At 57.8% G+C, this 18,708-nt stretch overlaps 6 protein-coding genes across 6 annotated transcripts; 3 read left to right on the top strand and 3 right to left on the bottom strand.

The window, feature by feature from the left end:
- Positions 1-754: 754 nt before the first annotated feature.
- On the top strand, positions 755-1,789 carry nbp35 (Cytosolic Fe-S cluster assembly factor nbp35; the record flags this gene model as incomplete). The annotated part of the gene is made up of 1 exon (XM_037323499.1): positions 755-1,789. One exon carries the CDS (start codon positions 755-757, stop codon positions 1,787-1,789), a length of 1,035 nt encoding a protein of 344 aa, XP_037178630.1.
- Positions 1,790-1,984: 195 nt separating this feature from the next.
- On the bottom strand, positions 1,985-2,676 carry gmf1 (Actin-depolymerizing factor gmf1; the record flags this gene model as incomplete). Its single annotated transcript, XM_037323498.1, has 4 exons — positions 1,985-2,176; positions 2,241-2,374; positions 2,470-2,572; positions 2,623-2,676. The coding sequence occupies 4 exons, from the start codon at positions 2,674-2,676 to the stop codon at positions 1,985-1,987; spliced, it is 483 nt and encodes a 160-aa protein (XP_037177531.1).
- A 787-nt stretch (positions 2,677-3,463) lies between these two features.
- CGCA056_v008249 (Uncharacterized protein) lies at positions 3,464-4,886 on the top strand (the record flags this gene model as incomplete). Its single annotated transcript, XM_037323497.1, has 8 exons — positions 3,464-3,652; positions 3,724-3,732; positions 3,797-3,841; positions 3,894-3,988; positions 4,044-4,061; positions 4,108-4,400; positions 4,456-4,672; positions 4,769-4,886. The coding sequence occupies 8 exons, from the start codon at positions 3,464-3,466 to the stop codon at positions 4,884-4,886; spliced, it is 984 nt and encodes a 327-aa protein (XP_037177459.1).
- A 5,892-nt stretch (positions 4,887-10,778) lies between these two features.
- Positions 10,779-11,018, bottom strand: CGCA056_v008248 (uncharacterized protein; the record flags this gene model as incomplete). Its single annotated transcript, XM_037323496.1, has 3 exons — positions 10,779-10,786; positions 10,841-10,952; positions 11,010-11,018. The coding sequence occupies 3 exons, from the start codon at positions 11,016-11,018 to the stop codon at positions 10,779-10,781; spliced, it is 129 nt and encodes a 42-aa protein (XP_037177460.1).
- Positions 11,019-12,295: 1,277 nt separating this feature from the next.
- Positions 12,296-13,187, top strand: RAS (Ras-like protein; the record flags this gene model as incomplete). Its single annotated transcript, XM_037323495.1, has 4 exons — positions 12,296-12,307; positions 12,393-12,507; positions 12,584-12,859; positions 12,946-13,187. 4 exons carry the CDS (start codon positions 12,296-12,298, stop codon positions 13,185-13,187), a joined length of 645 nt encoding a protein of 214 aa, XP_037177463.1.
- A 1,377-nt stretch (positions 13,188-14,564) lies between these two features.
- CGCA056_v008246 (uncharacterized protein) lies at positions 14,565-18,281 on the bottom strand (the record flags this gene model as incomplete). Its single annotated transcript, XM_037323494.1, has 1 exon — positions 14,565-18,281. One exon carries the CDS (start codon positions 18,279-18,281, stop codon positions 14,565-14,567), a length of 3,717 nt encoding a protein of 1,238 aa, XP_037177465.1.
- Between the last annotated feature and the right edge of the window lie 427 nt (positions 18,282-18,708).

The raw sequence follows: 18,708 nt of genomic DNA, 5'->3' as shown, positions 1-18,708 counted from the left end.
ACTCGACTGCGTTTGGACGCCTCAAGGACTAGCAATCTGGCAATCGATACATGGAACAATAAGCCTCCAATGGTCTATTAGTCTAGTTGGTTAGGACGTCGGATTCTGATTCACACTCAGAACCTTCCGTAGGCCCAGGTTCGAATCCTGGATGGACCTTTCTTTTGCTCATTCCCATGATTCTTTATGAGACGCTGAGTTTTGTTTTGTCTCTTTTGCTGTTTCTATGTTAGACTTATTTCTCTGTTGTCTCCTCATGAGATGACAGCAAACTTTGTCATCTCAGTCTCGCAGTTGTTCAGCGCTGGTTGGTGACTCTATTAAGTGGGGTCAACCGTCTCCGCGGATTCGTGAGGCTCGGTTTCGCCACCACTCACGGCGACTTCTTTTGTCACCCTTCAACTCTGACTTCAACGATTCGACATAAGCATAAGTGGTACGACAACCGTACCTTAGAAACAAACCAAAGATATATATACCAAAGGAGAATACAACAGGTAAGCCATCCGCCTAAAGAGAATGCTCAAAATCTCATGACTAACCCCGCGACAGAGCACTAGTTGAACCCGGCTTATCAATCAACTTCACCTCACTCAACCTCAGTCCGGTCCCGGACCAGGCCTGGCCTTGATTCACCCTTGCCTCTTCACTTCACTTTCAACTTCTGCCATTCTCACATCTCACACCCAACCCTCGCCAACTTCAAAGCACACTCATCTCCCAACCTACGCGCCTCCGGGCAACCCCCTCCAAAATGGCACCCTCCCTCGAAGCAGACACCGACGCCTCAACCCTCGACGTCCTCGCCAACCCCCAAAAACAAGCCCCGCAGCTCGTCGCCCCGGAACCAGAACACTGCCCCGGTCCCGAGGCCCCGACCGCCGGCACCGCCTCCTCCTGCGACGGCTGCCCCAACCAGCAAATCTGCGCCGCGACCGCCAAAACCGGGCCCGACCCCGACATCCCCCTCATCTCCGCCCGCCTCTCCGGCATCCGCCACAAGATCCTCGTGCTCTCCGGCAAAGGCGGCGTCGGCAAGTCCACCTTCACCACCCTCCTCGCGCAGGCCTTCGCCACCAACGAGGACTCCTCCGTCGGCATCATGGACACCGACATCTGCGGGCCCTCCATCCCCAAGATGCTCGGCGTCGAGGCCGAGACCATCCACGTCTCCGGCGCCGGCTGGTCCCCCGTCTGGGTCATGGACAACCTCGGCGTCATGTCCATCCAGTTCATGCTGCCCGACCGCAACGCCGCCATCATCTGGCGCGGCGCGAAAAAGAACGGCCTCATCAAGCAGTTCCTCAAGGACGTGGAATGGGGCGACCTCGACTTTCTCTTGGTGGACACGCCCCCGGGCACCTCGGACGAGCACCTCTCCGTCAACACCTTCCTGCGCGACTCGGGCATCGACGGCGCCGTCGTCGTGACCACCCCGCAAGAGGTCTCGCTGCTCGACGTCCGCAAGGAGATCGACTTCTGCCGCAAGGCCGGCATCCGCATCCTCGGCCTCGCGGAGAACATGGCCGGCTTCGTGTGCCCCAAGTGCACGAACCAGAGCGAGATCTTTCGCGCGACGACCGGCGGCGGCCGCGCGCTGGCGCAGGAGATGGGCATTCCGTTCCTGGGCAGCGTGCCGCTGGACCCGCGGATCGGCATCGCGTGCGACTACGGCGAGAGCTTCTTTGACAACTTCCCCGACAGCCCCGCGTGTGTTGCGTTCAAGGAGGTTGTGCGGAATGTGAGCAGGCAGATGGGCTTGGATGAAAAGGAGGTTTTGCCAGAGTAACGAATTTGTGTTTAGGTCTTGGATGTTTGGCGTTTAATGAGTTTCACACGTTCAATCAAGATATCCCATTTTCTTCTGCAAATGCAGTGTTTGACTTCATGGCTCGTATTATGTGCATATCGCATGCCATTAACTCCGTTGGTCGGTGGCCATGCCTCTCTGTGTATGTATGCCTCCACCTCATGCTTCCTCCGCCTACGCAGCAGACCCCAGCTTGGACGGTATCTCCTCCAGGTCCTCGGCTTCTTGGATGTCAATCACGCGGCCGACCTCGCTCGTATTCCGCATCAGCTCCTTGGCACCGGCGTAGAGCATGCGGATCTCGTTGTTGCAGGTGATGGGGAGGTAGTAGATCAGGACGTACGGCACCGACAGGCGGCCGGAGGGCTGTGTACACCGCATGTTAGCCTCGTCGTCTCCTTCCCGCGCACCATGCCAGGGAGCAACGTACCAGTGTAAGAGGGTAGCTCAGCAACACGAATCTCGGACTGTGATCCGGCAGGTCGTCGCCAATCTCCTCGAGGCTCTTGTACACAACCTTGTCGTCATCCTGCTTGATCTCGTGCGTGTTCTTGTCAATGTAGTCTGGGGAGAAAGAGGTCGCCACCTTCGTTAGCCAAACCACTTCCCATCGCAAAGGCCTGCGTCCCGTTTCGGACCAGCAACGGAAACGTACATACAGATGACAGCTTGCGGGTCATTCGACCGCGAGGTTCCGAGACGGAACTTACGCAGGTGGTCCTTGGTCTCCTGCGAGAAGGTATACAGCCTCGACTCGGACGCCTACATGGTGCACAGAAGAACGCAACGGTCAGCGGGGAATCGGGTCAGACAGGCGGCACACGGCCGATGGCGGGGAGCGGGGGAGAGGGAAGCTTGCGCACCATGGCTTCTGGTTTCGGAGCGGGGTGATGGAGAGGTATTCGGGATTGCTCGAGGAATGCGACAAAGTGTCTAGCGGGACTACAGCTGGACAGCTAGCGAAAAGCGAAATTGATTGACAGAGTCGTGCCGCTCGTCGTGAAGGCGTTGTTGACAAATGGTGTTCAGGGTCCAAGGTCCGGTGCTTGGTACGAGCCGCAACACTAAGAACGTCAAATCAAAAAGTCAAGCCACCCCTCCCTCGTCCACGTCTCCCCCGCCCTCCGTTGGGCGACAGTTGAGACCAGCCCGCGCCCCGCCATTCTCAGGCCAGGGCAGCCGACACAGCTGTCCAGCAACTTGAGCAGCGGGCACAGCACCAGCACCGAGCTGTGAGAGAGGGTCGCCCCACCTGTGACCTCACCCACCGCACTCAACCCGCAGCACCAGCGTGGAGCTCCCACCATGTCAGTGACGCCGACATTCTCCCAGCGCACCTCCGAAGAGCGGCATTCCCGCGCTTTTCCTCCCAAGCTCGCGATTCGATGCAATCCAATTACCGTCTCCTTTCTCCTTCTCACTCATGCGTATCCGCTTCGTCTGAGAATTTGATTCGTGCGAATCCATCAACCTTTGCCAGCCTCCCCCCCAAAAGACGCAATAACGTAGCAGCAGCTCAGCCAGTCAGCTTGAGTGTGATGTGCAGCTAACAGCAGCCAGTTGCATATCCCAACTCATTCTCGCTCACTGTAACCTGGACCACTTCTTTTTTCCCTCCCCTCTACATCAACTGACAACACGACAGAGAACTCCATGTTCTCCCGCCTCTCCCAGCTATCTCGCCATCTCCCCTCGGCCTACACAATCGCAAAGCCCGTCAAGCCTTTCGTTCCGGTATCCGGTCTTGCCCGTAGAATCATGGTCTCAGCCGACGAGCGAAACACCCGCACCATCCACACCGCGGCGTGTCTGATCATCGGCGATGAAGTCCTTGGTGGAAAGGTTAGAGAGCAACAAAACCCGCTCAATGCTACGTCTGACCATGGTGACTGATATTGTGATTGCATCCGTAGACGGTTGATGTGAGTGCGGCCCAGCGCCGTGGGATCGGCAGAAAGGCTTGAGCCGTATTAACCCATTGGCTAGACCAACTCGGCCTACATGGCCAAGTGGTGTTTCAACCTCGGCATAGTATGTTGACTTCCGGAACCCCAAAGGCTAGATTGATGTTGATTGGGGACAGAACTTGAAAAGAGTTGAAGTCATTGAGGACGACGAGAGTGAGATCGTCGAGGCTGTTCGGCGGATGAGTGACCGCTACGACTTCGTCGTCACCAGGTTTGCATTCCAAAGTGAAGCCTTCAAGCCATCAATAGCTGACAAAACATCATAGTGGCGGCATTGGCCCAACGTAGGTTACCCAAGGGCAAACCTTGAACATCGCTCATCAGTGGCAGGCACGACGACATCACCTACCAGTCAATAGCCAAGGCTTTCGACCTGCCTCTGGTCCTCAACCAGGATGCCTTTGAGCGCATGAAGAAGCTCTCTAAGCCGCACCCCAACCAGCCCGACTTTGACTGGAATGTTGACTCCCCCGCCCTGCAGGCCAAGTTGCGCATGGTCATCCTGCCCACTGATGAGAAGCGTGACGCCAGCAAGCAGTTTCTTTTCCCTCACGAGGACCTCTGGGTTCCCGTCAACGTTGTCAACGGCAACATCCATATTCTGCCCGGAGTTCCGCGGCTCTGTAAGACATAGCGCGTGGTCATTTTGAAAAGTGCGGCTGACTAACACGTCCGTAGTTGAGAAGCTCCTGGACGGTCTGAAGCCCGGCATCGTCCCCCGGCTTACGGATCCGGATGGCAAGGGTCTTTGCCGTGTGCTCATCTCCACCCCGCTCCCGGAGAGCGCCGTCGCCGGTTACCTGACCCAGCTTGCCGCAAAGGTGGAGCCGAAGGGCGTCAAAGTCGGCAGCTATCCTCGGTGGGAGCAGAACGGCACCGTAACCTTGGTCGGAAGGTAAGCTGACATTGCCCGGGCGGCATCGAACTAGCTCAATCTCATCCCTCGAGGCCCCGCCCAGATCGTGATAAACAAATGCTGATTGCTTCGCAGGGACCAGGCTTACATCGAGAGCATCGTGGATGAGGTTGTCGCGGGTGTCAACGGCAAGCGTGTGTATGTGGAGGGCGAGGATGATTCAGCTGCCAAAGCAGGCAAGCCTCTCGAGTAATTCCAGCAGCCAGCCCCCAATCATTTAGATAGTGACCCCCACGATCCGAAGAACGTGGTGTCGAGATGCGGCAATTACATGTCCTTGTCGGGATTTCCGGCTGCAACCTTGTCATCTCAACTATGTGGTCGTAATTCTGCTCAACCATGGATGAGGCTGTTTTCCGTTCCACGAGAGTCTCAATAGTCCGCCGCTGGCCAACTGTCTGGATGAGTCGATGCCGGCCTCTTCGGTCTCTAGACTCGGGCTAGTCGCCGTATTTTGGTGTAGGCTGCCGCAACAACGCCCGAGTCGTCCCGGCCAAGGGAAGGCGCAGAGACCGCACGTGGGGACGGTCCTCGCCGAACCTGGCAGTCAGTTTCGGTCAATGTGGAGAAAGACGTGGACTTTATCGCAGATCCTTTGACGGCAGCCAGAGACGATAACTCGCACAGACTGACTCGACGTCGCAGGCGATTGATCCCGTAATTCTAACCCACAATCCAAGGCAGACGCGCCATCCAGCGCTGCTCTTCGTATGGAGGAAGCGATCTCCATGACACCCATGACAAGCGTGCGTATCCGTAACGCTGCATGCTGACGCGCAGGACCCTTGCCGGACGCGTCGCCGTCGTGGCCGCACCGCTGTCGCCACGCGCCGGCTGCAGGCTGCGATGCTGCAGCAAAGTCAGGGGTTTGACTCGAAATGATTCCTCCAGGGCTTCTAGAAAACCCGAGTTTGCTGCAGCCGCTGACCGCGCTCACCGTAAATCGCCAATAAGATGATGCACGAAGAGCGAGATATGCGTCCCGGCTACCTACCGATTGGAGACTGGCTCCGTTTCGGCGGGAGATGAGTGTGGGTTAGGACCGGTGCTATCTTTGAGGTCTTGGACGAACGCTCGTCAACGTTTGGCTGTGGCTCCGTCGCGTGACGGCAAGATGGGGCCGCTTCTTGCGGATCCTTATCGACGGCTTGCTCTCTCGCACGGGAGGAAACCTCTTGAGACTTCTGGCAACCGCTTCGGCCACGCTATGCCTGTTGCATCGAGTCAGCCGAATGTGAAGACGTGATGGGAGGTCAGTTCATGCTCCACAGAGGCCAGACTGCGAATACAACCCAGTCGTTGCATTGTCACCTCCAAAGACATGGATTGGCTGTCCGTCTGTTTGGCTATCGGGCATCTCATCTCTTCCAGCCCTTGTCGCACTGTGCGTTACGGCAACCATGAGGTCGTTTTCCCATGGTTCCGTCGGGGCACCACAGGAGCCAAAGATGAAGCACGGTTCGTGGCCAGGCCGATGCTTGTGCGACGGTCTTGGAGCGGACGAAAGGACGGCGTGGCAGCTCTGGACGCCTCCTGTCCATCGGGCTTATCAACATGGCAGTGCTCCTGATAATCCGTCGCGGCCTTGACCGTCTTGGGGCTTGATCTTAGAGCCAAGCCTTCTAGAAGCCAACGCAATCTCAGCAGGCCCCTGTCGTCTCGAAAAGTGCGCTAGGTCGTTCTTCGTGTTAGTGCCGACGCCCGAATCCGGGGCACCGATAGTGTTGTCCAGGCCAAAATGTTGTCAAATGTCTAAAGGATCCTGTGAAACGAAGAGATTGTGGGCCAACGCTCGTTCAAAGACATTTGTTTCATTAGATAATCCTTCGTGGAGCGCGGCTGGCGACAGATAGAGGGTTGTTAATATGGCGAGCGGCCCATGCTTGTGGTGACCTGCAGCGTTGTTCGGGTGTACATTACACAGTCATCCCCAGATGGCTGCCGAGAGTTCCATGGCCTGAGATTGCCCCTAGTAACTCCACTTGAAGGCATGGCATGGGAAACTCGTTGAGAGGGCGAAAGGAAGAGATCTGAGCGCAGCTCTTTGAGAGATCGACGCGAATGCTGGTCGACGGGCTCGAGGTCGTGATCTGCGCTATCTTACCGGCTGTGATGGCTAGTAATGGAAAAGCAGCCGTACGCATGTAAAGCGCCATGGATCATGGACTCCGGCGCTTTGGCTTTGGGTTGTTGACTCTTCACAAGTCAACAACGCCATCGTGATGAATGGTCGATCACAGAGCTCGATGGTCTGAAAGCAAGCGCGCACCGAACTGGACGTCCTTCGGGCGGCGCATGGACGACGGCTTGTAAGATCTGACGGCTCACGAGGCGTGGCTGGCGGCTGTCTGACGAGAGTCGCAGCGCAGTCAAGGCGTTCTGGCAGCCAAGCACAGCACAGTTGAGATGTCAGGGCGAGGCGAAAATGGCCGATATCCGGATGGATGGCCGCAGGGATGTCATTGAAGGCTACACAGTTCCGGTCTGGAGTTTGAGGTTTTGTTGCGGCGAAGGTTTACCAGACTGACGTTGACAATCCATGCACGCTCCAACGCGCCATTGCTTCTATGCGGCTTTGAGCAGACGCACGCTCGACCTCTGTGTCATTAGGAATTATGACAGAAGCTGCCCAGCACTTCTGTTGTATGGGGTGCAGCAGCCCATGCTCTGTCGCGCCGTTGAAACGGGCAGCTTGAATGGCTCGCTAATCAACTGCAGCAGCTTGGAGGAAGTTGAATGGCTGCAGTTATTTACCCCGTCGATGACAGGCATCGGGCACCGAGAGCATCATATGCGAAGTGTAGATCACCGCCGCCGTACCGTGTGGTGTGGGGCTGCGTACGGTATCCGAAGGTGGGCAGGTAGGTCCGGCGTTGTAAGCCGACTCCGGTATCGAATTTCAATATCGGCTTTGATATCAAATCAAAGGCTGGTGTTTCTGGTGATGGACATGGTCGCCGCATGGCGTGGATTGGTATTAGCATGGTAGAAGCCAGGAGCCTGGAACAACAGCTAGTGGCCTCCGATGCAGGAGGGTTGTCCTCTTTGCACGAGCTTCGTTCTTCTCCCTTCTGCCGGTTCGACCGCACGCGGCCGTGTTGATGCTGCGGTGCAGTCAGGGGCGATGGCTGAGCAGATCCAAGCCTCGCGAGTGTTGCTCGAGTGGCCGCATTCGGACTTTACTGCCCGAGGCAGCAAAGTAATCTCATTCACGACGGGCAGTCGTTCGCGACGTGACAACGCTCAGCATATCAAATAGTTGCACTGCATTTCCGTCCGCGTCGCCGTCCTGCATCGACACAAGGCAACTTCAGACGGGCTGTGGCACGCGATGCGGAAGAGTCGGCGAGCGTGTTGAGCGTTCCAATGCGTCGTCCCTTGCATCTTTGCAGCCGTGGCACGTCGTGGAAGTTCCTTTGTCACATTGCCGGGTGCGGCTCGAGGGCTTGAAGCAGGCCGTCGGCACGAAGCCGTCTTTGTCGGTCTCTGACGAGGGGCCGGTTCGGGATGACAGGCCAGGAATGACTGGAATGAGGCTGGCTTCACAGGCGGGCTGGGCAAACACGATCGCCACCAGTTGACATACGAGATCGGTAAGACGGCATCCCAGCCCTGGGCGGGATCGTGTAATATTCGTAGCGCAAGCCGTGTGGGCAACACGAGAGTGACGAACCTTGTCGCGGTTGTCAGCCGCACAACGGACATCCACGTGGGCGTGGGGAATGCAGAGGGCGGCTCAAGTGGTGAGGTGAGGGTGCGAGATTGAGAAGGAGGGCAATCAGCAGATGCAAGCAGATGGATCCGTAGTCCAGGTGGTGGCGATTCGAGTGGAAGCAAGCAACGACTGGCGCAGGTACCGGGGACGAGGAGCAGGGAGCGGTTGAAGCTTGTTGGGGGCTCCCAAGGCTCTTTACGCATTGAGAGACAGCGGACAAGGTTCGAGATGCTGGCGACGGCGAGGGGGGTTTTGACGAGATTTCCAGGATGGCCAAGGGGCCGACGAGGCGAATTTGGACGATGTTGGGGCGAACCTGGGAAAGTCGAGCCTTGATTGTGCTTCCAGAACTTGGCTCATGTTCGTGTGCAAAGTAAGGTTAGCCACCAATACCTTACTTGGTATTTTGCCGCTTGCCTCGGGAGGGTTCGATCGATGTAGCCGGCGATACCACCACCACCACCGCAAGAGATGAAGGTCTGGCCTGGGCTGCCCCTGAACTGGTGTCAAGCATTGTGGTTTTGGATCATTGTTCGTGGTGTTGATCCGCGGTCAGCGGGAGAGAAGTTGCATCAGTGATCCCGGGCGAGACGACGTGAGAAGTCGCGACACACTGTGACACACTGTACGCACAGTGCCAGCTTGAAAATGGAAAGCACGTTTGGTCAGAGCTCTCGTCTCCTGGCTGCTGCAGGAAGAAAAGACAGGGAAGGAAGACATGGCAGGGAAGGCTCTTCTTTGAGGTATCCACACCTAGGTTGCCCGGGATAAGGCGGGTGCCCCTTTAGCTACATACGGCCATGCCCCCGACCTCCCGCCCCAGGCCATCGCCAATCGACAAGGCACGGGAGAGTGGATGGGTCGGGAAGCCCTTGAGCCCTGGATGAATGTTTCCTCATTCTATCCGTACTCCGCAGTGGTCAGCACCTCCAAATGGTAGAGAGTCGATGGCAGCTGCTCTTTGTGTGTGGTATTGCAGGGTGTCTCTGGAAGACGGATGCTGACCATGACGAGACGGCTCCGGCATGGGTGATTCGGTGGGCGAGTGCGTGCAGGTCGCACGAGAGCCGTATCAGGTTGCAATTCTTCCCTTCGTCTCTGCTGCCTCCGCCTCCATTCCTCCAGGTGGCACTCAGGCCGCTGGTAAAGTCGAAGCGAAGGAGCACCCCAGACGAGGGCAAGAAAAGGCGGTAATGAGGAGCGCTCTCTGTCACCAGTAGAGTGAGATGAACGGACGCAGAAACCGAGGAAGGTCACCTCACCTCACCTCGCGTGTTATTAAAGCAATCAGCGAAGGTGGGGCTGTAGGACGACTGGATGCGATATGTCTTTTTGGAATCCGTACTGCTGCAACTGCTGTCGTGTCGCGGTGACGGGGGACATATACATAGTGTGAGATGACTGAAGAATTGGGGGCGGATCCGAGTGCGTAGTCCAGTCCCTGTCGCGCCACGTTGTCACCCGCAGGAGGGAGTGTCTGTTGCATCATTGAGGATGAGGGTGCTTCTGTCTCTTTTTTCCATGCATCGCGATCTGGGTGAAGAGACGGCAGGCTGCATTATCGATTTCAACAGCTGTTAGATGCATACTAGCGACGCTACTTCATACCTTAGTAAGGTAATACTGTGTACAGAGCACCACAGTAGGCATGTGTCTGATAAGCGCATACCCCCCACCTCTCCGCCCCCTGTCCCGATTTTGGAATTGCCGCTGCAAGTTCATTGAGTGTTGGGCCCCTGCCAGATCGGTACGTACCGCATCTGACCCTGTCTTTGGTCCATCACCACGCGCCTTGGGATGCCCCATCTCTCACCTCTCTCACTTGCATCTCCCAATTCGAGTTGCGCGAACCGCAGTCACCCACTCGCCGCTGAGTGAGAGTCTAGTCTGCAGGCGTCTGCGCCGGGCCTCTTTTTATGGTTCCAGGCCCCCCCTGTTCCTGCCGACGCTACTGCACGAGAAGCCCGCCGCGACAAACTTGCCCAGGAAAGTCCCTTTATTTTTTTGCTCTTTATTTTTTTTTTTTTTCATCCCCGGTCGTCAAATGCCATTTTCCACTCGAGCCATCTCGGTACCCGTACCTACAACAAATCGTCCAATTCTTCTGGTGGCCCTCTCACTCTGATTCATCTGGAAATGGCAGGCCATTCATCAGCATGGCGACACGCGGTTGCATTCGGTAGTGACTGGCAATTCAACCCCCAATCTCGCATCTCCAATGTTCCATTCACATTCATTTCCATGCCAGCATCCGTGGCCAGCCCCCCTTTCCCAATCCTGAATCCTCCCTCTTCGGAGCTCGGCCCATGCAAGCTCTCAGTCAATTGGGCATTATTGTTGGCGCCATGGTCGCAATAGCGCTTCCACCCTTCAGATGCCTATCGATTGTCACATATCCGTCAGGTATGTACCCATAGCTTGGTGTATCCTACCTCGACAGCAGCGAGTGGTGAGAGGAGAGCTGTTGCTGCACTGCACATGTGGTATCCATGGTTGTGTGCGAGTGTGCGTGGTGGGTGTGCGCCTCGAGCGTGCCTGGACCGTCTGCAATTGTAGCCGTCAAATCATAGCCTCAGCGCTAAAAGACGAGGGCGTGCCGACCAACAGCATCTACCCAGTCTGACTTGAGGGGCGAGACAGCGACTAATAGGAAGTCAATGTGCCTGGGTAAGGTGCAGCGAGCGAAGCAGCGCTTGGTGTGGCAGAAGCCGCGCGCATTGGGTCTGCCGTCTCGTCTCATGAGGTCTCATGGGAAGAGGAGGGGGGGCACAGAAACCTGCAAGATTAACACCGACTGAGAGGAGCCCAGTGTCTCAAGACGGTACCGCACTGTATCGAGAGCGAGACGGACAGGGAACCGTTTCTGGACAAGGTGAGGGAAAGAGAGAGCGACGAGCGAGAGACAGGACGGGAGAGGAGAGGAGGGAGTGGACGACGCAGAGAGGGAGAGAGAGGCTTTGGACGGACGGATGCTGGGGTCGGGACATGGAATGATGGAAGTACCTGCCCACCTGACGATCTAAGGCAAGGTACATCATCATACCTACCTTAGTGGGAGGGCCTAAAAAGCAAGGAAGCTGGGCAGCGGAAGTCACCTAGGTCAAGGCTTTTGGGAAGGTACCCGCTGGCTGCCGCGAGGTAGGTGGCTAGGTAGGGAAAGAGGCCCCAGAACACTGCGATTTCCGCCGTGCAGCAGCTTGCAGGTGCAGGAGCAGCAGCAGCAGCGAGCACTCGCAGGGCAGGCAGGGTGGAAGGAGCAGGTACCCCGGTATCTACCTAGCACCTAGCACCTAGCAGCTCTTAGAGTGGTGAGCTGCACCTGGCAGTGGAGTGCAGTGGAGGGGGCTGCCCTGGGTAGCCACACTTCCCGCTTCGTGCGATACCTTAGGTAAGGTACCTCACCTATCGCCCTCGCTCGCTCTCTCTCCTCTCTGCTCTCTCACTGGACCGACCAGACACTGGACCGACCCGTTCCCCCCATCTCCACATTTTGCCAAAAAGCCCCCCTTAGCAACGAAACACCACCCCATTCTCTCGTTCTCCTTCTCGAAAGACTGTCTGCTGTCAGTCCCGGATTCCTGCCATCGAACCTCGTCGTTTCACTTTTAAACTTCGCAATCCGGCCTGTGCCGTCCCAGATTCCCACCCGTCGTTTCGCTCGCTGCAAACCCGTCTGAGGACCGAACAGAAAGAAAGAGACCATCCGTCAAAGAGTCCAGTTGCCAAATCGATCGCCATCTGGTCCTTTCCCCAATCCGCCTGGCTCTTCCTGACTTGCCATCCGGACTCCAGCGTCGCCTAAACATCTTCGCTTCAAGCCATCAACAAACGCCGCGAGGATACCAAGTCGTCATCTCCGACATCCTCATTAACAATCACACATCACAATGGCCTCCAAGGTGAGTCGTCCTCGTCGTCGCGCCCCGTCGCCTCCCTTCTTTCGCCCCGGAGATCGCTCGCTAACCCCATCGCCCTTGCTCGCAGTTCTTGAGGGAGTACAAGCTGGTCGTCGTCGGCGGCGGTGGTGTCGGTAAATCCTGCTTGACCATCCAATTGATCCAGAGTCATTTCGTCGACGAATATGACCCGACAATCGAAGGTGCGTCGCTCGTCGCTCTCAGCCCCATACGCGACCGCGAATCAATCGCGTGCTAACATCGCCACCCTCATTGCAGATTCCTACCGCAAGCAGTGCGTCATCGACGAGGAGGTCGCTCTTCTCGATGTTCTCGATACCGCCGGCCAGGAGGAGTACTCTGCTATGCGAGAGCAGTACATGAGAACGGGCGAGGGTTTCCTGCTGGTCTACTCCATCACGTCGCGACAGAGCTTCGAGGAAATCACCACATTCCAGCAACAGATTCTGAGAGTGAAGGACAAGGACTACTTCCCCATGGTCGTTGTCGGCAACAAGTGCGATCTGGAGGGCGAGAGAGAAGTCACACGACAAGGTACGATTTTCATGTGCTGCTGCGCCGCGTCGCTGCATTCTTTTCATCCCAATTTTACATCGATCGGCAACTGACCATCACAACAGAGGGAGAGGCTCTCGCCAAGTCTTTCGGCTGCAAGTTCATCGAGACATCCGCCAAGTCCCGCATCAACGTCGACAAGGCTTTCTACGACATTGTTCGCGAGATCCGAAGATACAACCGCGAGATGCAAGGCTACTCGACCGGCAGCGGCGGCGCCTCGGGCATCAACGGCCCACCGAAGCCCATGGACGTCGAGGGCGGCGAGCAAGAAGCAGGATGCTGCTCCAAGTGCGTAATAATGTGAGCGGTTTTCTCACGACTGCGGACAGAGAGCGGGAGGGGTAGTGGCGAACTGAGCGGCCACGGACGTGAAAATACCTGGACCTTGACTGGCCGGTGGATGCTGGCAAATGCTGAACGCACGGTTTCTCCGTCTGGACTCTCGGGCGGTCCAAGCTGGCCCAGGAGAGTCGGGCTCGAGAAGACATGTTGACGCGGGATTCAATGATCAAAAACTTGTTTGTGCTGCATCGGACGGGGAGTCGGGTTCTGACTTGCTGCGCTGTTTTGGAACGCGTTTCTTTCAAGGGCAACTTCATGGACATGACCGTGTCACCTGGGTTGTACGATGATGGCGTGGGGAGATGAGGGTCCTCTGGCGAGGCCTCATCAGGAGCCATGGAGGGCAAAAATAGGGTAACGGACATGTTGGTTCGTCGGCCCGGAAACTGTTGGCCGCAAGACCTCACGAGGGGCGGACTCGAGATTCTTTACGCACTGGGAGGGCTATTTGAGACCAATCATCGGCTTGTCTCTGTCTCTTCTTTATATCGGTACTCTCCTTTTTTTTCTCTTTTCATACCTGTAATCTCTTCTTTCTTCCGAGACACCGCGAGGTTTTCGAGGTCAGAGTCAGTGGTCAAGTCATACAAATTCCCTTGTCGTTAGTTGAGCCAGAGGTTCCGTCTGCTTTGAAGTTCATGTGATGTTGACGAGACGGCATAGCTGCTATGGTGTACGCCCTGATGCGAGTAAGAAGTCTTGTGATATTAGAATACCGTCTTTAATAGCATTGGTGTTGTCTGTGAAGATTGAGTGCTGAGGCGTAGAGCGACAGCTCCCATCTCATACTATCACAACAGGTGAATGCTCGCAGCCATCTCAAAGACCATAGAGTGAAGGACGGTAATGAAGATGGATATAAGTGAGGTCAAGACCTATAACCCTGTTCGAGGTCGTTGAAGTGGCTCTCAGCCTGCCCTCAACAACTCCGATGTCAGTTTCAACCACTCACACACCTGCGCAGCACAGCCTCATTAGCTAATGCAGCCAACCTCATGCGAGTAAATCTCAACGGCCGTCTTCCCGCCTGCAAAACACGGCGAGACACCAACCGCCAGCCCAGAAAATTGTCAGAAAAAAACGAGAATTACTTTCTTTTTCCAACACCAGCATCCGAAACACAGATGCAAGCCTCCACTCTCATCGCTCACCGCCATGGTGGTATCACTAACAAAAACGCAGGAAAAAACAAGTCTATCCGTGGGAAACCCCCCTTCCTGTCCAATCCTGACCCAGACACACCAACGGCGTCTCTTCCGCCCAGAGTCAACCTGTCGCCATGCTCCTTCCATATACAGGTCCGTCGGGAAATCTAACCCGCGAGTCCACCGCAGTCCGCCTACACGATCATGGCTTGTGTTAACAGTGCCACGTCCACGCCCTCAGGCCTCCAAACCTGCTTGGCCATCGTCATCGGCTCGATGTTCCCAAGCATGGTCTCGATCCCATCCCTCAACTCTGAGGTCCACGGCTCGACGACGACGCCCTGGCAGTTGAGGCACAGAAACACCAGGCTCTGGTTCATAAAGTCGTCGACCGTCTTGGCGGCCTTGTGCCCGTCGTCCCCGCGCTTGCAGAACAAGCACGCGTCGGGCCCGAAGTTCGTCAGCGCCCACTCGGACGTGAACATGGTGTGCACCATCAGCTCGCGCGCCATGCGGAACCGGTGGTGCATGCACACGCGCCGGCCGATCAGCTTCTCGGCGCACATGCACCCCGTGACCGGGTGCTCTGGCTTGCCGATCACGCCAAAGTCCGCCGTCTGCTTCTCGCGGTCCGAACACTCGCGGCATGCGTACGCGCGCATCCGCAGGAATTCGGCCCGGTTGAGCGGCTGCGTGCCCATGAACAGGCTGCGCCGGGTCTTGAGGTCGCACCCGTCGCAGACCATGTACGGCGCCGGGCGCGCGGGCATGTGCTCGAGGCTTTCGCAGGCGGCGTTGTTGGCCACGGCGGCGCCGCAGACGTTGCCCGTGACCGGCTGCATGTCGAACTCCTCGCAGGTGCGGTTGCGGTTGTCCACGGTGACGAGCTGCTTGGCCGCGTCGGGAATGGAGGCGAGCGCGTTCCAGACAGGCCGCTTCCACTGCAGGAGGTTGTTGAAGACGTGGTTGTCCCACTCGTTCTTGGGCCTTCTGGCGTGGGGGATGCGGTTGGCCTCCTCGGCGCTGGCGGGTGCGTTTTCGAGCTGCAGGAGAACCCGCGCTGGTGGCGGAACGAGCGCGGTGGCGGGGAGGTCCGTCGTGAACTCGGGCGGCTTTATGTTCCGGAGCTCGACGGGCATGAAGCGGTTGTCTTGCATGAAGGTGGTCATTGCTTGGTAGACGTGCTGTCTGATGATGCCCTGGTATTTGTCGTCCGCGACGGCTTGGTTGCTTATCTTCTGCAGCTCGGGGTCAATCACGGCGTCGGCGACCGCCGCGGCGTCCGCGTCGGTCATGACCAGATCCTGTCCGACGATCTGCTGGATCTGCTCCAGGTTCTGCGGGGGCCCTTCGAAGGGGGGCATGACCTGAGGCTGAGGCGGAGACTTGAAGGCGAGGGAGATTTGGTCGGCGTGGTCTCCGAGCCAGTCTTCAAATAGTTCGCCGTTATTGATGGCCTCGAACGCGGCGTTGTTGTCGCCAAAGAACTTGTTGTTGCCTGGCTCCGGCGTGTTGACCAGCGTCGTATCCCCCTCGAGGAAGGAACTCGCCGCCTCAGGCGAGGCATCTTGAGGCTGCGCTTTCTTTGAGGCTTTGATGCGTACCTTCTTCGGCGGTTTTTGTGGTTGCGCAGCCGGGGGCTTATTCTTGGCCGACCGCATCGGGTTCCTTCTCACCGGAGCCGCCTCCTCTCCAAACTGCCTTGGTGGCGCTGCCACCGGTGCCGGCACTGGCGCCGGCGTAGGCTGCAGCGAAATCACCCCCATTCCTGGGTACATCTCCTGCTGTCGCCGGGGAGGCGGCCCCGGCGGCGGTTCCTGCACAATCCAGCTCGGCCGGTTCGGCCCCACAAGCGCATCCGGCCGCGTGCCCCATCGGGCCGAGTGCACCCCCTGCGGCCCGTACCCGAGCGCCATGTAGTAATCCGCCGAGTCGCCGCCCATCACCGCGTCGCGGGGCACGCGGCCGCCGCTGGTGCCGGGCGCGAGAAAGTCGCAGTTTGACCCGGCGCTGACGCAGCTGTCGCAGGGCCTCTTGCGGTCGCAGTTCCGGTTGAAGTGGCGGCACTCCGTGCAGGCGTGGAAGACGTGCCCCTTGTCGGTCGTGGTCCGCCGCCAGCCGATGGCCTTGCGGTCGGGGTGCGGCAGGGTGACCTCCTTGCCGTCCCGCTCGACGATGCAGGTGAGGCCCCACGACGTACACTTTGTGCACGCCAGGTCCGGCTGGCCTTCCATACCGCCGCAGGTGTACTGGGTGACTTTGCAATTGGTGCATCTCTTATCCCCGATGCGGCGAACGGTCCCCCCGGTGGCCAAGAGTAAGTCATTGCCCGGGCCGGGCCACTGGTACGGATTGGTATACTCGCGCCTCGTCCACGGGTCGAGACACGGCCGGTTCTTCTCCACGCACGTCAGGCACTTATACTCGCCCAGCCGCACGTCGTTCGTCCACGAGCACGGCGTCCAGCTCCTCTTCTTCGACAGCTCGGCCACGCACTCCCCGCAGGTATGCCGCCACCACGGCCTCCGCCCGGCGACCAGCTCCCCGTCATACGGCATCGGGCGGTTCCACATCTGCTCCCACGGCTGCACCGGCGGCGCGTTCGCATCCCCGTCCGCGCGGCGCTCGTTGTACACCTCGCACAGGCGGCCCTCGTTGCGGCACTGCGTGCACCCGATCTTGACGGCGGGGTCGATGTCACAGTACGTCGGCTTGGTGAAGCCCGCGTTGCGGCGCTCCTTGCAGCCGACGCAGCTGCTCGCCTCGGGCAGGTTTGTCGGGTACGTCGGGCGCGAGTTCTCGAAGCGGCGCTGCCAGTACTCGCCGCCGCGCACGCGGCACACGTGGTTCGGGTCGCCGAGGTTGCGGAAGCGCGTGCACTGCGAGCACTCGATCTGCTCGGCGTGCTTGGCGTCGCAGTCGCGGCCCTCGTTGTTGCCCGCGAGGCAGTGGTCGCAGTAGCCGTTGTCCGGGTTTGAGAGCTGCGGGCGGATGCGCTGGAGGGCCTGGACGAAGACGGCGTTTGCGTCTGGGCCCATCTGTTTTCTTGCGCGCTTGGGGGCTGGAGGGCCGTCTTCGTCTTCTGTTTCGTCGTCGTCGTCGTCGTCGTCGTCTTGGGGGTCTTGGCCGTTGGCGATGTCCTCCAGCATGCGTTTGCGCTGGGATTTGGAGTATTTTGGGTCGAAGATGCAGTTTCTCTTGAGCTTGAAGCATCTCGTGCAGGGGACACTGCCGCTGCAGCCTTTCTTGAGGCGTAGGCAGTTTCTGCATGATTTGTTGTATTGTTGGCCTTGTTGCGGTTGTTGTTGCTGTTGCTCTTGCTGCTGTACTGGGTTGTTGAGCTGCTGGTTTTGTTGCTGTTGCCCTTGAATTTGCTGCCCTGGAATCTGTTGTCCTTGGATATGTTGCTGCTGCTGCTGCTGCTGCTGCTGCTGCTGTTGAACCTGTTGCTGATACATGCCGGGATGAAACGTATCCAGGCCAGCGAGGGGGTAATTCGTGTTCGCATCTTGCAGGACCTGTTGCAGGTTGCCAAAGTCGCTCCCAGCACCCGGGTTGAGCGTAGCTCCCGGTTCGACATAAGCCTGCTGGCCTGCATCCGCCGGCTGATAACCGTACGGAGCATCATAATAACCCGGGTTCGCAGGCGGCTGTTGATACGGATCCGGATAGGCACTTTGATGCTGGTTTTGCGGGGGTGAGTTCGCCGGCGGGTTCCAAGCGTGCGGGCGCGGCGGGCCTCCATCCACAGCCCACGGATCGCTGTTGTAGTTGTTCTCATGCTGTGGCTGTGGCGGATCTGGTTGACGCGGAGGCTGGACCTGCACCTCTGGAGAGCTGTCTGGGCTCGGCGGTGTTGGGTCCCGTTCCCAAGTGGGAAGGGTGATGGTGTCTGGGACTCGACGGGACATGTCGCGCGCTCTGGGCGGTTGACGGCGAGGTAAGTATCAGTGTCTCTTCACAAGTCTTCAAGAATGAGTTTCAACGTAAGGCAATATTTGTGACGAAGGAAAAGAGAACTGGCAAACGGGCCTATGGCAAACTCACGGGAAAGGTTGTCGACGCATGACGGCCCCCTCAGGTCATTTTATCTACATTCTCTGTGCAGTCATCGGCAAGGTTTCGTCGTCACGATGCTGGTACTGGACAAAGGCAAGGAACATTATTGCGCTCCCTTGTAGCATACACCCGTTCTTGGTTCTCAGGCCTTGACATGGAGGCCCGAATTAGGACAAAGCACGGGTTATGGCACCTTTGTCGGTCAATGTTAATTGTGCCTATTGTCGCCAACTCACCTCGACGGATACGGATCAAGGAAAGCATTCGGAGGCTCCCTGT

Source organism: Colletotrichum aenigma, assembly GCF_013390185.1.
Source record: "Colletotrichum aenigma strain Cg56 chromosome Unknown KSG_Cg56_contig05, whole genome shotgun sequence".
Classification (NCBI taxonomy): domain Eukaryota; kingdom Fungi; phylum Ascomycota; class Sordariomycetes; order Glomerellales; family Glomerellaceae; genus Colletotrichum; species Colletotrichum aenigma.
The sequence above is the reverse complement of the archived record's forward strand: the minus strand, read 5'-3'. Positions and strand labels throughout refer to the sequence as shown.